Source organism: Mastomys coucha, unplaced genomic scaffold (assembly GCF_008632895.1).
Source record: "Mastomys coucha isolate ucsf_1 unplaced genomic scaffold, UCSF_Mcou_1 pScaffold22, whole genome shotgun sequence".
NCBI lineage: Eukaryota > Metazoa > Chordata > Mammalia > Rodentia > Muridae > Mastomys > Mastomys coucha.
The window spans coordinates 181,101,782-181,117,052 of NW_022196905.1; the positions used below are offsets into that span (position 1 = coordinate 181,101,782).

At 37.8% G+C, this 15,271-nt stretch overlaps 1 protein-coding gene across 8 annotated transcripts in view; it reads left to right on the top strand.

Moving 5' to 3' along the window:
• The window catches only part of Micu3 (mitochondrial calcium uptake family member 3), a 94,650-nt gene that overhangs the window by 57,728 nt on the left and 21,651 nt on the right, over nt 1-15,271 (top strand). For 3 of the 8 annotated variants that reach the window (XM_031339576.1, XM_031339578.1, XM_031339579.1), the window contains 6 exons: nt 2,282-2,382; nt 2,852-3,023; nt 5,679-5,787; nt 7,576-7,733; nt 9,069-9,137; nt 11,584-13,294. In XM_031339576.1, coding sequence (XP_031195436.1) covers nt 2,282-2,382; nt 2,852-3,023; nt 5,679-5,787; nt 7,576-7,733; nt 9,069-9,137 — 609 coding nt within the window. In that variant the 3' untranslated portion in view covers nt 11,584-13,294. Of the gene's footprint in view, nt 1-2,281; nt 2,383-2,851; nt 3,024-5,678; nt 5,788-7,575; nt 7,734-9,068; nt 9,138-10,499; nt 10,709-11,583; nt 13,295-15,271 lie in introns of those variants that run through there. The other 5 variants (XR_004109889.1, XR_004109890.1, XR_004109888.1 and 2 more) reach the window with 5 other exon arrangements.

Genomic DNA, 15,271 nt, shown 5'->3' on the forward strand with positions numbered 1-15,271 from the left:
CTCTGTCTGACACATTACTACTGCCCTACACTCTGTCTGACACACTACTCTGCCCTGCACCTCTAGCCTTGCACTCTGTCTGACACACTACTCTGCCCTGCACCTCTAGCCTTGCACTCTGTCTGACCAGGCTCCTTCCCAGCTAATACCAGTTTTAGCTTTAAAAAGGTTAGTATGCCAGGGCCAGAAAGTGGGAGAAGGCGGGGTGGCAGGCATGGGGAAGGGGGAGGCAACAGGGGTTTGGTTTTGTTGTTTTTGTTTGTTTCTTTGTTTTTTGGAGGGGAAACTGGGAATGGAGAAATTCACATGTAAATAAAGAAAATATCTAAAATAAAAAAAAAAAAAAAAAAAGGTTAGTAATCTGTTTAAATGGCCACGAGGGTCTCTCTTCACTCGGAGGGTATTTTTTCCACTGTTATGAAACCACCTGAATTCATTTTTTTAACAAACCACTCAAAATCATGTTTTTAACAATAAGCACAAGAATTAAAGAAGTAAAGTATTTTCTTTTTTCTTCTATGTTCTTGTAATTTGTTGTGTAAACTGTTGGGATGCCAAGGACACTGGCTTGGCTCTCCCAATGGCGCCAGTTCTTAGTTTCAGATGGAAATGGGACCCCCTTTGCATTTTCTGTTTTTTTCTCCACCTCTGCTGTCAAACTGTTACTTGGCCCTCTGAGTGTCTGGATTACTTGAATAAGTGGAACTTGAAGCTAGTAAGGTTAGACACTGAAACCCATGACCAAAGGTCTGCTCTGCGCAGTAGACAGAGCTGCTCAGTGAAGTCATTGTAGAAGCCCGGTAAACAGCCCTCATCTTAGAGTCATCACCTCACCGTGAGTGTGGTGGCAGCTCAGCACTAAAGGCAGTGTCCTGTGCCCTCATATGTAGTGCCCCTGCAGCTGCTCATTCTGAAGGTCTTTGTTTTCAGATGTATATAGATTTAATTTCAGTAAATAAAGTGTGTATTCAACAAATAAGTAAGTTTGTACCATGTAACAATCCTTTTTTCAATTATCATGGAAAAGTTTTTGTCATCTAAGTCATATTTCAGCTTTTTAAACTTGACAAAATTAGTAAAACATGATTAGAATATGTGAATGAATATATGTATGAAATTTTTTCAATTAAAAAAAGGAAAAAAATCTTTCACCTGCTCCATCTTTGTAGCTTGCAGATGGGTATACTGTTTTCATGCTGACAGGCTTAGTGCCCATTCTTAACTCAGCTTGAACATGCCTCCGAGATATCTGCCATACCCAGTTACGTTTAAGCTCTTTGAGGCAAAATCAATTGTTATTCATACCTCTGACTTCCAATAGGAGCATGTGTACACTTTATCTACTACAAGTTATTATAGACAGGATTATTTCTATCTTCAGATAAGGAAGCTGAAGGCCCAGGAGGTCATTGAAATCAAGACCTCTGATTTTAAATCCTGTCCTTTTCCCTTAGAAGAGTGTGCCTCATCCACCTAGTTAGTAGTGATGTAGTGTCTTCCAGGCTACTCTCTCCTCACATGGGCACTGAAAGAAGGGCTGGTGCCTCTCTCGTCCTTCAACATTCATAATATGCTTTGTAAGCAAATGTTTTTAAAGATAGTGTGTGATACTTGGCTACCTGTATTATCTTCTCCTCTAGCCACCAGATGGGACTGCTGTCTGACCTCTGATCATTGTGGTGTAGGAGTGTGGGAGTGTGGCTCTCCTCAGGGACTGTGACCACTGAGGATGCTATGGCTTGTCAGGGAATTTAAATGAGAATGAGTACCAGAGGTCCCCCAGACTGGACAGAAACTGTATACTGAGGACCAGTAAGAAAATCCATCCTCAATTACTTAATTATGAACAGAACATTGGAATAATTCCTAAAGAATTTCAAGAGCTTTAATTTATTCTCTGCAAGATAGGCGTTTTTTGGCAGTTTTGTTTGGCTGCGTTTGGGTTTGGGTTTATTTTTTTTATTAGATATTGTCTTTATCTACATTCCAAGTGTTATCACTTTTCCTAGTTTCCCCTCGGAAAACCCCTATCCAATCTCCCTGGAGTTGTAGGTGGTTAGGAGCCATCATGTGGGTGCTGGGAACCAAATCTGGGCCCTTGAGAAGAGCAGCCAGCTCTCTTGACCAGGGCCACCTCTCCAGCCTTTCTTGACCAGGGTCCACCTCTCTAGCCTTTTTTGACTTAGATTCTGAGTAAGTTCTTGGAAAAATATCTGGTATGCTGTCTTGTTTTGTGTTTGTTTCTTTCTTTTTGTTGCTAATTTTAAATTATGTTTTTAAGCGTGCTGATGACATCACAAGCTTAGTAGCAGACACTACACTTCTGGTCCACTTTTTTGGAAAGAAAGGAAAAGCTGAGCTCAACTTTGAAGATTTTTATAGGTGAGCTAAATTTCTGTTTAAAATTATTAAACTGCTAAGGTCAGATTATCTTGGGAAATCATCAAATAAAGTGAAACTGTGCTGCTCTGGTCTTAACAGAAAATATTGTGTGTAGTATGCACTACCATTGCTGGCTGCAGGTATATCAATAACAGTGCACAGAGTCTAAAAGATAGAAAATGAGTACATATGGATTATATCCTGTGTATTTAGAAGAGATTTCCTCAGTCAGTTCCTCAGTCTCAATAAGCCACAGTAAAAATGGCCAGTATCTTCTCTACCCTACAAGATGCTGTTGACCATTCTGCAGACAGGCAGGCTCAAACGCCAAGAGAGAAAAGCCAGTTGTTCAGGTACCACCGTCACTGAGCAGAAATAATTAAATTATTTCCATGCAATCCATGCAACCTTTCCTAGGATGGTAAATGTCTGACCATTTATCATGCTTACTTTTCATATTTTACCACAGATTTATGGATAATCTACAAACAGAAGTTCTAGAAATAGAATTTCTTTCCTACTCTAATGGAATGAGTACTATCAGTGAAGAAGATTTTGCCCATATTCTTCTACGGTATACTAATGTGGAAAATACATCAGTATTTTTGGAAAATGTGCGCTACAGTATACCTGAAGAGAAGGTTCTTAATCCTTTGTTTATTTTGTTATAGTCGTTATTTTGAAGTACTATTTAGTAAATGCCTTTTTGTAATGACTTACTAAATAACTTTATTAATCTAGCTCCTCTTGAATTAAAACCTATGTTTGGATATATTATATTCAAGTAGAGATCATTATTCTTAGAAATACTTAGGCTATTAGGTTCTGGTTTTTGTTTTTGTTTTTGTTTTTGTTTTTTCAAATTATGACTATTACTGCTTTTCAAGAGAATTCTGATCAGTTATTCTGGTGTTTTGACTAGTTCCAAAACACGTAAGGCAGCTGGTATTGACATTATTTCTGTCACCCAGTGTTTATTTCTATAGCACCTCTAATGAAAGGTCATTTGAAGAGTGCCATTGATGAGTGAGTGATCTTATCTACATTTAAAGAGGCTTTTCTGCAGCTTTTGGTGGCATGAATGGTTAAGAACCCAAGACAAGTCCTTGTCTATTTGCTTGGTAGCAAATGTAGTGTCAGCCCTTTGAGAAGTTGCATTATCTAGTGGTATTTGAATGCTTCACTGCAACCAAATAGAACTGCTGTCACAAGTATCCCTTTAAGCCTGGGATGTTTGCCTTCGATTTGTGTTTATGAAAGGATCAGGTTAAACTGTTGAAGAAAACTTGCAAATAGTTGGAGTTTGTTTATAGTGGATACACTGTGACAGTCTTAAAAATTCTCAGACTCCCCTAAGGATCTGGGGGTGAGAAAAGGCTTGGTGCATTTGGCTATTAGTTTATCTTTTAATCAAATGACTTATATCTGTTTTACTGACTAAGCTGTATTTCCTGAACAGCAGAAAATTCCCTAGAAATAAAAATCATAATTATGCTATTTAAGCTACTATAGTGTTACATAGGACCTTCAATCTCTTTGTCTTCTTTTTCTAAATGGAAACTTGAAAAGCTCAGAAGGTCAAATTGCACAATGACTTTATAGAAAGTTTTCAGGTTTTTTTACAGTTAATTTTTATATTTAAAATTATTCCAAAATTTAAAAATCTGAGGTTAAGTTCAGCTTTTCTACAAATTTAATTGTAGAAGTATCTCTACAACTATTATCATAAAAATAATCACATCATCATGTATTCAGTGTGGTGATTGCTTGATGTGGATTCCCTCTTCAACTCTCAGAGCAACCTTGCAGGCACTGACATATTTCTTTTGGAAACGGAGATACTATGACCTAAGGCACTTGTCCACTCAAACCCAAGACTCTAAGGCAGCAGTTCTTTGACTGTACTCTACTTAAATCTCTCCCTTTCACCCACCACTACTCATCCTTTTCTCCACAGTAAAAGAAAAGAAAGGAAATGTGATGGCACCTTTTCTTTGAATGGCACTTAACATGTCTAAACTACTTTCATTTCATTCATAGATATTGAGTATCTATAAGCCTTATTATAGGAGCAAATGATGAGGCAACAAGATAGGCAAATCTTTCTTCAGTAGGAATGTACACTGCTAGAAAGGAAAAATAAGTACAAAGATGTTTTCAGATAAAGGCAAATGCTGTGGGCAGGACAAGGACATGAAGATTGGAAAAGAAAGCTGCTTTACTGGCAAGTCCTTGAGTAGCTTTGAGCAGAGCCTGTATGCAGTAAGTGTGCAGAGATCTGGGTGAAGACAGGAGAGCAGCAAACGGCAAGAGCCTGGGGAGGGGACAGGGTTAGGTCACTTGAGAAAACGATAAAGGCATTTTATAAAAATCAGGAGAGTAGTAGGTGATGAGAAGGAGTTGTGTGTCAGGTCTGATAGAACTCAGTGGACAGAAGAGAAGGGGGCTTAGATTTCATTCTAATGGAGCTACTAAGACTGATAGCAAGCTGTTGCCATGTCTAAGTTTAAATTGGGGACCTGGAAAGGCTACCTTCCTAGTTAGTTCCCTGGCTGCCCAGCACCATTATCGATGATCCTTCTTCACTTACCCTGTACTCAAAGCCAGGATGTAGGAAGCTGGAGCTGTAGGCTCTGTGTTCTCTTTTTCCTATATATTTAGTTATTTAAATTTTGTTGATTATATCCAACTTGAGGTATCTTTATTTCAAGTAATGTTCCTATTATCTGAAGTAGCACCTGGGGTAGAACTGTGACCATGGTTCTACCTGTGACCATGGCGTCTCAGAACAAGCTGCTCTGAGCACAGGCCCTTCATCCTTAGAACCCTCTGTGCTGGGCATCTCAGTGCCATTTCCTGGAGTCACTGCACACCCCCTGCTGTCATGGCTGAATCTTCATAGCTGAACAAGATCAACTCAATGACAGCTGACATGAACAACTAGATTTTTGTATTGTCATAAACATATTGATGGCCTGATACTGAATCATGTGAAGGAATAAATATGCAAAGCAAATGTGTTTTATGGGCTCTTCTAGGTTTAATAAATGATGTTTAGAGGATTATCATAATCAGAACTTTTCCAGTCATTTTTATTGAAGCATGTAGCACTTCTACTCAATAGAAATAATTGTGCCTGAGTCCTAAGTTTTATTTGGAGAAATTTTTCCAAACACACCTGGAGTGCTTGCTTATAAAGTATATTGCAGTTCCTAATGTTCCCTTTTAATAATATATTACACTTATTGTAATACATCTGTCAATACTAATTTTTCACATTTATTTTCCTAAAATAGGGTATCACATTTGATGAATTCAGGTCATTTTTCCAGTTTCTAAACAACTTAGAAGACTTTGCAATAGCTCTCAATATGTATAACTTTGCAAGTCGTTCTATAGGACAAGGTAAGAAGTCATCTTTCAAAATGTCAGTGTCAAAGCCCTCCCTTGTCCCCAGAGGTGTTGGTAACAGGCTGGTGAGATATGCCTGACTGTGCCTCAGCTCACCTGAAACCTGGTCTTACCATTTCTGTGGGAAATCAGTTCTGAAACTTAAAAGTACGCAGAGTCTAAGGAAACATGCTGATTTCTTTCTGGATTTGTATTTGGCCTTTCATATTATAAGGAAGAACTAATAATATTTATTGTAAAAGGTCTAAGAAGAAACTTCATGTCTACTTGGTTACATCAGGGAATGGATGTCTACTTGTAGGAGCTGCTGCTGGCACTCACCGGTTCTAGAAATTCTCATGATCTTTCCCTAATCAAAACCCAAAAATACATAAGCAGAGCCTCTTGCCATTAGCTTACACTAACCAGTTTTTCGAGAGTGATATATAAAATTATCGTTTTTTTAATTTATAAAAAACCATATCTGTCATATAACTTCAAACCCTGGTGTTCTTGAGACTGCCTCAGTCTTTCTTTGTGGGTTGGCTAAGAAGCCAAATCCTTCTAGGTTCTCTCCTTATCACTTTATGAAAAGGAGCCTGCTGCGTAAGGTTTGGTCTGTTCATGTCTTTAAGACAATTTCCCTGCCTCTGCCAGAATCTATTTTGTTAGATTTCAGATTATAGTCTTGAGATTTTTTTTTATTTCAACTCCTAGGGGAATGTGAAGTTGTGCCCTAACTGTTGATGTCAGTTACTTCTTTCAGAAGCAGAGAAGGGATGAGGGCAGTGACCAAACCTAAATATTCCTTCATATTCATTCTTTTTCTAAGCTGTGTATTCAAACATTGGAAGGCATGTCTCAACAAATGAAATCTATATACTTAATATATAGTATATGTCATATATTTAATATAACATATATTTAATATATAATATATTCTTTCAAAATAAATTGATGTCAGTGTATTTAGTTTAGAACAGAAGGTTGTTCTCTTATTTTATGGAACTAGAAAACAGGAGATATTTTGTGTCACCTTTTCATGTTTGAAACACTCTCCACCTGTTCCTCTCCTTGCTGCTCTCAGCACGCCTTGTAAGGGCTGTTGCAGTACACACCTAAGCAGCGTGCCTTCACTAGCTCTTCCTGTGACACACAGAAGGCTCTTCTAAAACAAAAGTCGCAACTGCTTAAATTTCCCAGTTGTCTGTAAGACACCGTCTACATGGCGCCTCCCCAGGTCCTCTGTCTTCTGAGATCTACCTCAGCAGACTGCTCATTGTCAGCACACTCCTGGTCTCCTCTCCCTCACAGCATGTGTTCCTTCAGATTCTCTCATCTGTCATTTCTCATTCCCACTGCTGAAACCATCCAGGGTTCAAGACTTAGTTCCAATACATAATTGTAGCCTTTTGAAATCATTGCCTGCCCTTTCTCCATCCCTCTGTCTGCATCTAGACAGAATTAATCACTCATCCCCAAATTCGCAGAGCCTTTTACAACCATGTTTTGTGTGATCCTTTGTAATGATTATTTCTGAAAATCCTGTCTCCCATCTGAACTGTTTCTTGGGGATTTATTTATCATAATAGCCTCTACAGTGTCTCCCTGCTCATTCAGCATTCCTTGATTAAGAGTGTATTATTAACCCAGTAGAGCTGCCACTTGATTTTTGAAGGAAAATCATTTGCGGTATTCCATCATGGCTCATGCTTACAAAAAACTGTTTACAACCTTTGCAATAATTAGCATCATGTACTAAAAGAAAAACACTGCTTTTCTTTGTTTATGGCATCTATCTAGATGAATTTAAACGTGCTGTATACGTAGCTACTGGACTGAAACTTTCACCACATTTGGTGAACACTGTCTTCAAGATTTTTGATGTTGACAAAGATGACCAATTAAGTTATAAAGAATTTATTGGGATTATGAAAGACAGACTCCATAGAGGGTTCCGGGTAAGCCTGCAGATTTCAAACAGTTTGATAATTTGTTTTAAATCTAAGTTCAGAAAAAGTTTATGTGAAATTTTAAGACTATAAACATGAAGTGCTTCTCTTAAACTTTGTATAGCCCTTAACCTGCTTTCAAAAAAATATGAAGTAATAAAAGATAATTTTTTAATATATTAATAAATTTGATTGTTTAATTCAGTTTTATGTTCAATTAGGGGGTGTCTTTATTGCTATGTGGAGAAGGGTATGCTGGTTTTGTTTTGTTTTGTCCTTATTCTTCCCATTAGCTTCAGACTCGCTAGTAAGCATCCCTGCTTCTGCTTGCACATCAGATGCTTCCTGTAGGAAATAGGGTCCATGCACATTCACTATGCTACGCTATGCTATGCTATGCTATGCTGTGCTAGGCTGTGCTAGGCTGTGCTAGGCTATGCTACGCTATGCTATGCTATAAAATAGACTGAAAATCAGTTTTGCTTCCTGTACTATTTTTTTAATCGACATACTAAAAAGTAACAGGAGTTCATCTGTACTTTTCTCAAAATCATTGTTTTTAACTTCTGTTATAATGTAACTTATTAAGTGTTTGCACATCTGACATACTTAATGGATATTGCAGAAACAGAAGAGGAAAAAAATCCTTTTAAAATTAACAGGTGCTATAGTCAGGGATAAACATTTTAAGTAGAAAACTCCATATAGAGAGAAAATATCACCTTAATCAGTGAAATCCAAAGATTTGTGGAATGACTTTTTGCCCAAGCTGTCTTGAAAAAACTGCTGTTGTATTTAAGTGCCACCTAGTGGACACTAGAGACACTTGTAAGGAGGGACATAGAAATCCATTTATTATTCTTCAAAAAAAGTAAGAAGGTTAAGGTTAGTATGACCCACACTGTAAGCCTTTGGCCCAATTTTCCCTCTGAAGCACAGTGACTCTCACTTGTGTCCACTATCCCATGTGCACCTGCATTTCTGACATGTTTACTTGTGTTTAAGGGACAGATAGAGTCATTGTATATTTTTATGGGATACAGTGTAGAATCTTGTTACGTGAATACATTATGGAGTGATCATCTAATTGATGTAATCTCATACTTGTAGCATCAGCCATTTGATTCTATTTTTAAGCAGTTCTGAAATGCACATGGTTGTTAGCTTTACTTGCCATTCTGTGACCATCTTGAGATGACTGGAAAACTGTGTTGGTTCACTTGCTCCTGTGCATACCAACCCTCCCGGCCTCTGGTAACCAGTATCAAGTTTGGCTTATGGTCAACATATAAATTAAGCAATGTTGTGCATACATTTGGACATTTGTAATCCTTTATTCCACAGGGCTATAAAGCAGTGCAGAAGTATCCGACCTTCAAATCCTGCCTGAAAAAAGAACTTCACAGCAGATAAGTATGTTAGCTTAGGTTTGTCCTAATTGTTTCAGTAACTATAAAGAACCACCATTATTTTTTATAACATCTAGACAATAGCTGGGAAGGGATTGGGGTTAGATCTTAATGGAGGAACACATGTTCAATCCCATGTTTGACAAAACGTAACTGATAGAAACCTAATTAACACCTACAATAACTACTGAAGACAGTGAGGGTGTTATACTTTAAAAACTGTATGCTAAGTAGCTGAGGACATCGCTCAGTTGGAAGAACGCTCAGCTAGCACGCATGAGGCCCTGTGCTCAGTCTTCAGAACCACGAATGTAAAACAGGTGTGGTGGTGCATTCGTTTTCCCAACAGCTGAGACAGAAGCAGGAGAATCAGAAATTCAAAGTCATCCTCAGTACCATAGCCATTTCCAAGCCACGCTGGGGCACAGAGATACTCTCAAGAAAGGGAAAGGGAAGGAAGAAATTTTGTGTTAAATTTGTAGTCCCATTCCTCTGCAAGTACAGAGCAATAAATCCAAACTGTACTTTGTAACACAGGACCTGTAGCACCTACAGAACATGTGTCACTCCTTTGGAGGAGCATGCTTCTAAATGGCTGCCAAAAAATGGCGGCTTTACTGTTAACAAGTTTAGGTCTGTGACAGTATACTAAGCATCCCTCTTCATTCTCACACATAGGTATGTTTCTCTCCCTTGCCTGCATGGCTGAGGATCAAGCCTCTGGCCTTGGACATGTGAGGCAGCCACTTTACCACTGGTTTACATCCCTACCTCTTGATTTTTGTGGTTTTGAACTCAGGATTCTCTTGCTTCTACCTTCAGAGTACAGGGCTTATAAGCCTTAGCAACCATGGCCCCCACTAGATTGACAGTTCATTTAACAACGAAGAGGAGTCAAGAACTAGAAAGTGATTTCTCAGGGTAACTTGATAGTGAATGACAAACCATGATTTGAGCTTCCCCGTGTTCTTATGGTAAAATTAGTTTTTTTAGTTAATATGTTATCACCCTTCATTGCAGTAACTGAGAATGAATCTGGAAGTCTCTCCTTTTTTATCTGAATCAAAGAAATATTTCAAATATGTTAATCTCCAGAAAGATTAGTTTTGTTTTTTTAACATCAATAATAACTGTATCATGTTGGTCAGCTGTGTTAGATTCTCATGATGTTTTTGTTGCTTATTTTAGATGAGTATATGTAATTATGTATATTTCTTACTATTCCTCTCAAGTTTGAGGCACTTCTTCAGTTCCTCAAAGTGGTTTGTAAAAAGGAACAATTGCTTGGTATCTTACTTTAGCAAAACCAACTTAAGGGAAAAAGGATTTATTCTGGCTTACAGTCTAAGGTCTTACAGTCTTACAGTCCATCCTCGCAGGAAGGAAGCAGAAGCATGAAGCTCACTCATATCTCCTCAGAGTCAGGAAGCAGAGAGCAGTCAGAGCATCCTGCCACTTACTTCACTGTCTCCGTTTATATTGTTCAAAATTCCAGCCAGAGAGCGGTCAGTTATCCACCTCACATTATGCAACCAGTATAACTCCCACAAGCAAGTCCAGAGGCCTGTCTCCCAGGTGACTATAGCTACTGTCACTTGACAACACTAACCAGTCATCACACTTTGTCAACTCTGAGAAATGTAAAAGGAAATGGCCACATTGCTACTTTCCTCATAGGATTTATGGGCTTTCAGGATGCTACTGTTGGTTTTTGTCTTTCTAAAAAGAACCTGCAATGCTCAGTATTCTGTGAAGTAGCTTTGAGGTCTCTCAGTGTATAGAATCCACATTGGGAAGTAGTGGTTTAAAATACTGAGAGAAGAGCAGACTTGTAACTTGTGATTCAGCTACCTAGGGTCTTCCATAGTTGTATTCTGAGAAACTCTATGCTGCAAGAACACAGTTCTCAGAACAAGAACAAGAACAATGCACTGAAAAAGTACTACCATCCCTGAAGATAGTGTCTCCCTCTGCTTGTAATAGCTTCACACCAACCCTGATTGTCATTATTAGTGCATAGAACTATAGCTTAAAGTGATCGCCTAAATCTAGACTTCTCTGAAACTAAATGTCAAAGGAGTTTCTTAACAAAACATGAATGTGGGCCACTGAGACGTCTTAGTGGATAAATGTACTTGATACAAAACCTCGACCTGAATCCTCATGATGGAATTGATCATGGATTCCCACATGCAGACAATGGCACATTCACATGCTACTTCCCTGCACAAATAGAAACAAACAGATAAACACAGTTTTTTTTTAAAAAAAAAAGCTATGCACTTATAAACTAAAGTTTTTTTTAAATACATGATTCTTTCATTTTATATGTATTTTCAGTTAGGTGCCTGACTGTTTCATATAATTTCTGTAAAAGTTTAAATTAATGTCATTATGTTGACTTACATAAATATCGCTTTGGTGTTTTGTGTGTGTGTGTTTTTAACTAGATCCTCCTAAACACGAATTGAAGGATTATGATCTATGTGACCAGGCAAGGAGCAGGATTTTGAGTGGATCCAAATGTAAGGTCAGAGCATGCAGAAAATGAAGGGAACGTGAGATGCTATGAAATTTACATTTTTGACAAACAGAGGAAAACTGCATCTTCTAATCACAAGCATTAGCCAGGGTTGAGCCTGAGCACCGCCAGAGAAAACTTGCTGCAAACACTAAATATAATCAGCTGAGCTTTCAGAGCAGTGGTTGACTGCCTTGAACTTTTTCATTCCCTACACATGGGTAGTCCCAATGACTATCTGAGAATATTTAGATTGTTTATTTATTTACTACAAATGTCCTTTATTTCAGAATACTTTATGAATGATAGAATATAGATGGAAACACATTTTCTTCATGTTTGCACTGTGAGCGTGTTTTCATACAGTGAATATTGCTTCAGACTTGTCCTGGACCTTAAATTGTTAGTAAGTCTCTGTTATTTATCTTGTATTTAATTTTACTGAAGTAACTTCAGAAAACAAGTGAAAATTTACTAAGCAGTAGGATGGTTTACATTGTACTTTCAGCTTTTAAAAGTACTTATGTAATGTACATTGTTGGATTTATGTAAATTTTTGTTTGTTTTTGCTGTTCTTTGTGTTTTGTTTTTTGTACCAAAGCCAAAAGAGATTCAGGTATTTTATTTTAACAGACACTTAGATTTTTTTTGTTTTAAGAAAGCACAGCAGTCATGTGCTGATGTAAGCAAGAGCAGTGGCAGTAGAAATCATCATCCTGCGCTCCTAGTTGCAGGTGTGACATACAGAAATAAGAACAGTGACATATTGGATATTGTTAACATATGTCTATAGCATCAAAACTAATATAAATGGCCTAGAAGGTTGATGTATATTTATTTAATAGGTAGAAAATAGTTTTGTACCTTGAAAAAAAGGACCACATGCAAAATTGATCCAGTCAGTAGTGATGAATCACTTATATGTAACCCATTATTATTGAAATAATATGTCTTAAAAGAGAAAATAAAACTTTCTCTTGAAAACCCCACTTGAAAGACCAGCCAGCATGGGTCACAACTCAGTGTCTGCCTGGGCTGTCGTGCAAGCTCAAGCCATCTCAGCAACTTAGAAGAACCCTGCCAATGATAAAAGTGCTGGGAAGTAAGTAGCTTAATGTAGAGGGTCTGCCTGCCTGCCGTGCATGAGGCCTTAGGGTTAGTCCCCAGCTCTGGAAAAGAAAGGACAGGCAGGGGAAGGGAAGGGAAGGGAAAGAAAGAAGTAGAAAAAGAAAAAAGAAATCCTAGATTTTCACATTGAAAACTAATTTTAGAATATTTAATAGAACTTTGGCTACCTGATAAAATTGGTTTATACAAAGGTACTATAAAATAATGTAGTGAGTTTAAGTTAATATATTTATGTATTGCATGTCAAAAGATTAATAGATTTGTTTATCTTCTTTTGTAAGATGTGTGTAGTATAAATTGCATACACTCCAACCATTATTTGCTTTTGCATAGGAAAATAGGAAACACTGGCTTTATTTTAAGTTATTGAATGTGAAATTGATCTGCATCAGCCTATTTGTAAACTGTTTGTTTTGGTATTATTAGTATTGATTATGTTTTTAGACTTTCCCACATTCTTTGTCTATTATTATTTATTATACCAATAAAGAAATAGAAATGTGCTAATGCAATCGAGTTATACTTATGTTATTTTACCTGCTTTGAAACTTTAGTCATTGATGACTAAACAGAGATAGCTACTTACAATGTCTTAGGCCTAGATTGTTCTTGGTAATACATGGTGTGTAATTGGAAAAAATACAAATTAAGCTTTGTCTATTAGTTATATTATCACACATACATGGAAACATTGTTAAAGTGGATCAAAAATTAAATAACCTATTTAAAGATCCTTTATAAGTATATCAGTGTCCTAAGAAAATAACATAATTTATTCACACTAGCCCTTATTGCTTTATTGTGAATGGATTTGTTTATAAAGTGGCAAGATAAGGGGTTGGGAGACATAGCTCAGTGGTTGAGAGCACTAACCACTCTTCCACAGGATGCAGGTTCAGTTCCCAACACCGCATGGCAGCTCACAGCCATCTGTAACTCTAGTCCCAGGGGATCTGATGCCTCACACCCAGCATACAAGTAGTACATAGATATGCATGCAGGCAAAAATATCTATACACGTAAAATAAAATTTTAAAAAAGTGGCAAGATAATGTAAAAATAGAGTAAATAAAATACCCTGACCAATTAATATGGTAAGAGAACAGTGAACAACAGTGGCTTCCCTTGTATCACTCTTACAAGTGATAAGTAACTTTCTGCCTACACAGTGGAGGTAGAAATAACTCACTGGGGCTGGCTAAGTCAATTGAAATGTCTTTGAATGTTTGCAAATAATGCTGATATAGCTGTCTCCTGAGAGGCTCTGTCAAATCCTGACAAATATAGAGGCAGATGCTCACAGCCAACCATTGGTCTAAGCATGAGATCCCTAGTAGAGGAGTTAGAGAAAGGACTGAAGGAGCTGAAGGGATTTGCAACCCTTAGAAAGAACAATATCAACCAACCAGACCCCTCAGAGCTCCTAGGGACTAAACCACCAACCAATGAGTACACATGGTGGGACCCATGGCTCCAGCTGGATATGTAGCAGGAGATAGCATCGTCTGGCATCAATGGGAGGAGAGACCCTTGGTCCTGAGAAGGCTCGATTCCCCCAGTGTAGGGGAATGCTAGGGCGGGGAGACAGGAGCGGGTGGACAGGTGGAGAAGCATGCTCATAGAAGCAGGGAGAAGGGGATGGGATAGAGGGGTTCTGGAAAGGAAACCAGGAAAAGGGATAACATTTGAAATGTAAATAAATAAATTATCCAAAAAAGAAAAGTTATTATGAAATTCATCTTTCAAGGATAATTTTGTCCACTTAGTAAAGGAAAAGAAGTTGGTAGGAGAAAAATAAAAACATAAAACAAAACAAAAAAATAAGCACATGGAATAGGAATCTAAATGGGGATAGATATTTTTTAATGGAGACTGAGTAATAGGAAAAAATAATTTTAAATGTATGCACATAAAGATAAGACAAATACTGTGTGTTTTCATGCGAGTTCCAGGTGGCAAGGATGCTTTTACTAAGTGTGTGATATGCTGTGCTGTCCTTCGCCAGTACTGGAAAGCTTGTCTGAATAACACAAAACTGTTACCTCAACCTTTATCGCTTGAGCACAGGATCCTGATGCATATACTTATAATTTATAATTTTAGTATGTCCACAAGCTTAGTGAAATGGTACATAGTGGAAAAAGTAGGAAGTTTGTTTACTGTATTGATATGACATTATCTGTAAGACATTTATATGAGAGCATAGTAGGGTTTAAAATGTCTACTCAGCTACAGTTGTACTCAAATATATTATAATTACATAGTACGGCATTGCAATTGTATTTATTATATCAGTGTTTCTCAACCTGTGAATTGTGACCCCTTTGGGTGTTGAACAGCCCTTTCACAGAGGTGGCCTAAGGCCATTGGTGCCACGGACCGGGATTTCTCGCTGGGTCCCTGTTCCGTGGGACAAGGGACTCTGGCCAGGTGGGCACGGGATTTGGCTTTGACAAACAGACTACACACGGGTGGTGTAAAATCTGAGT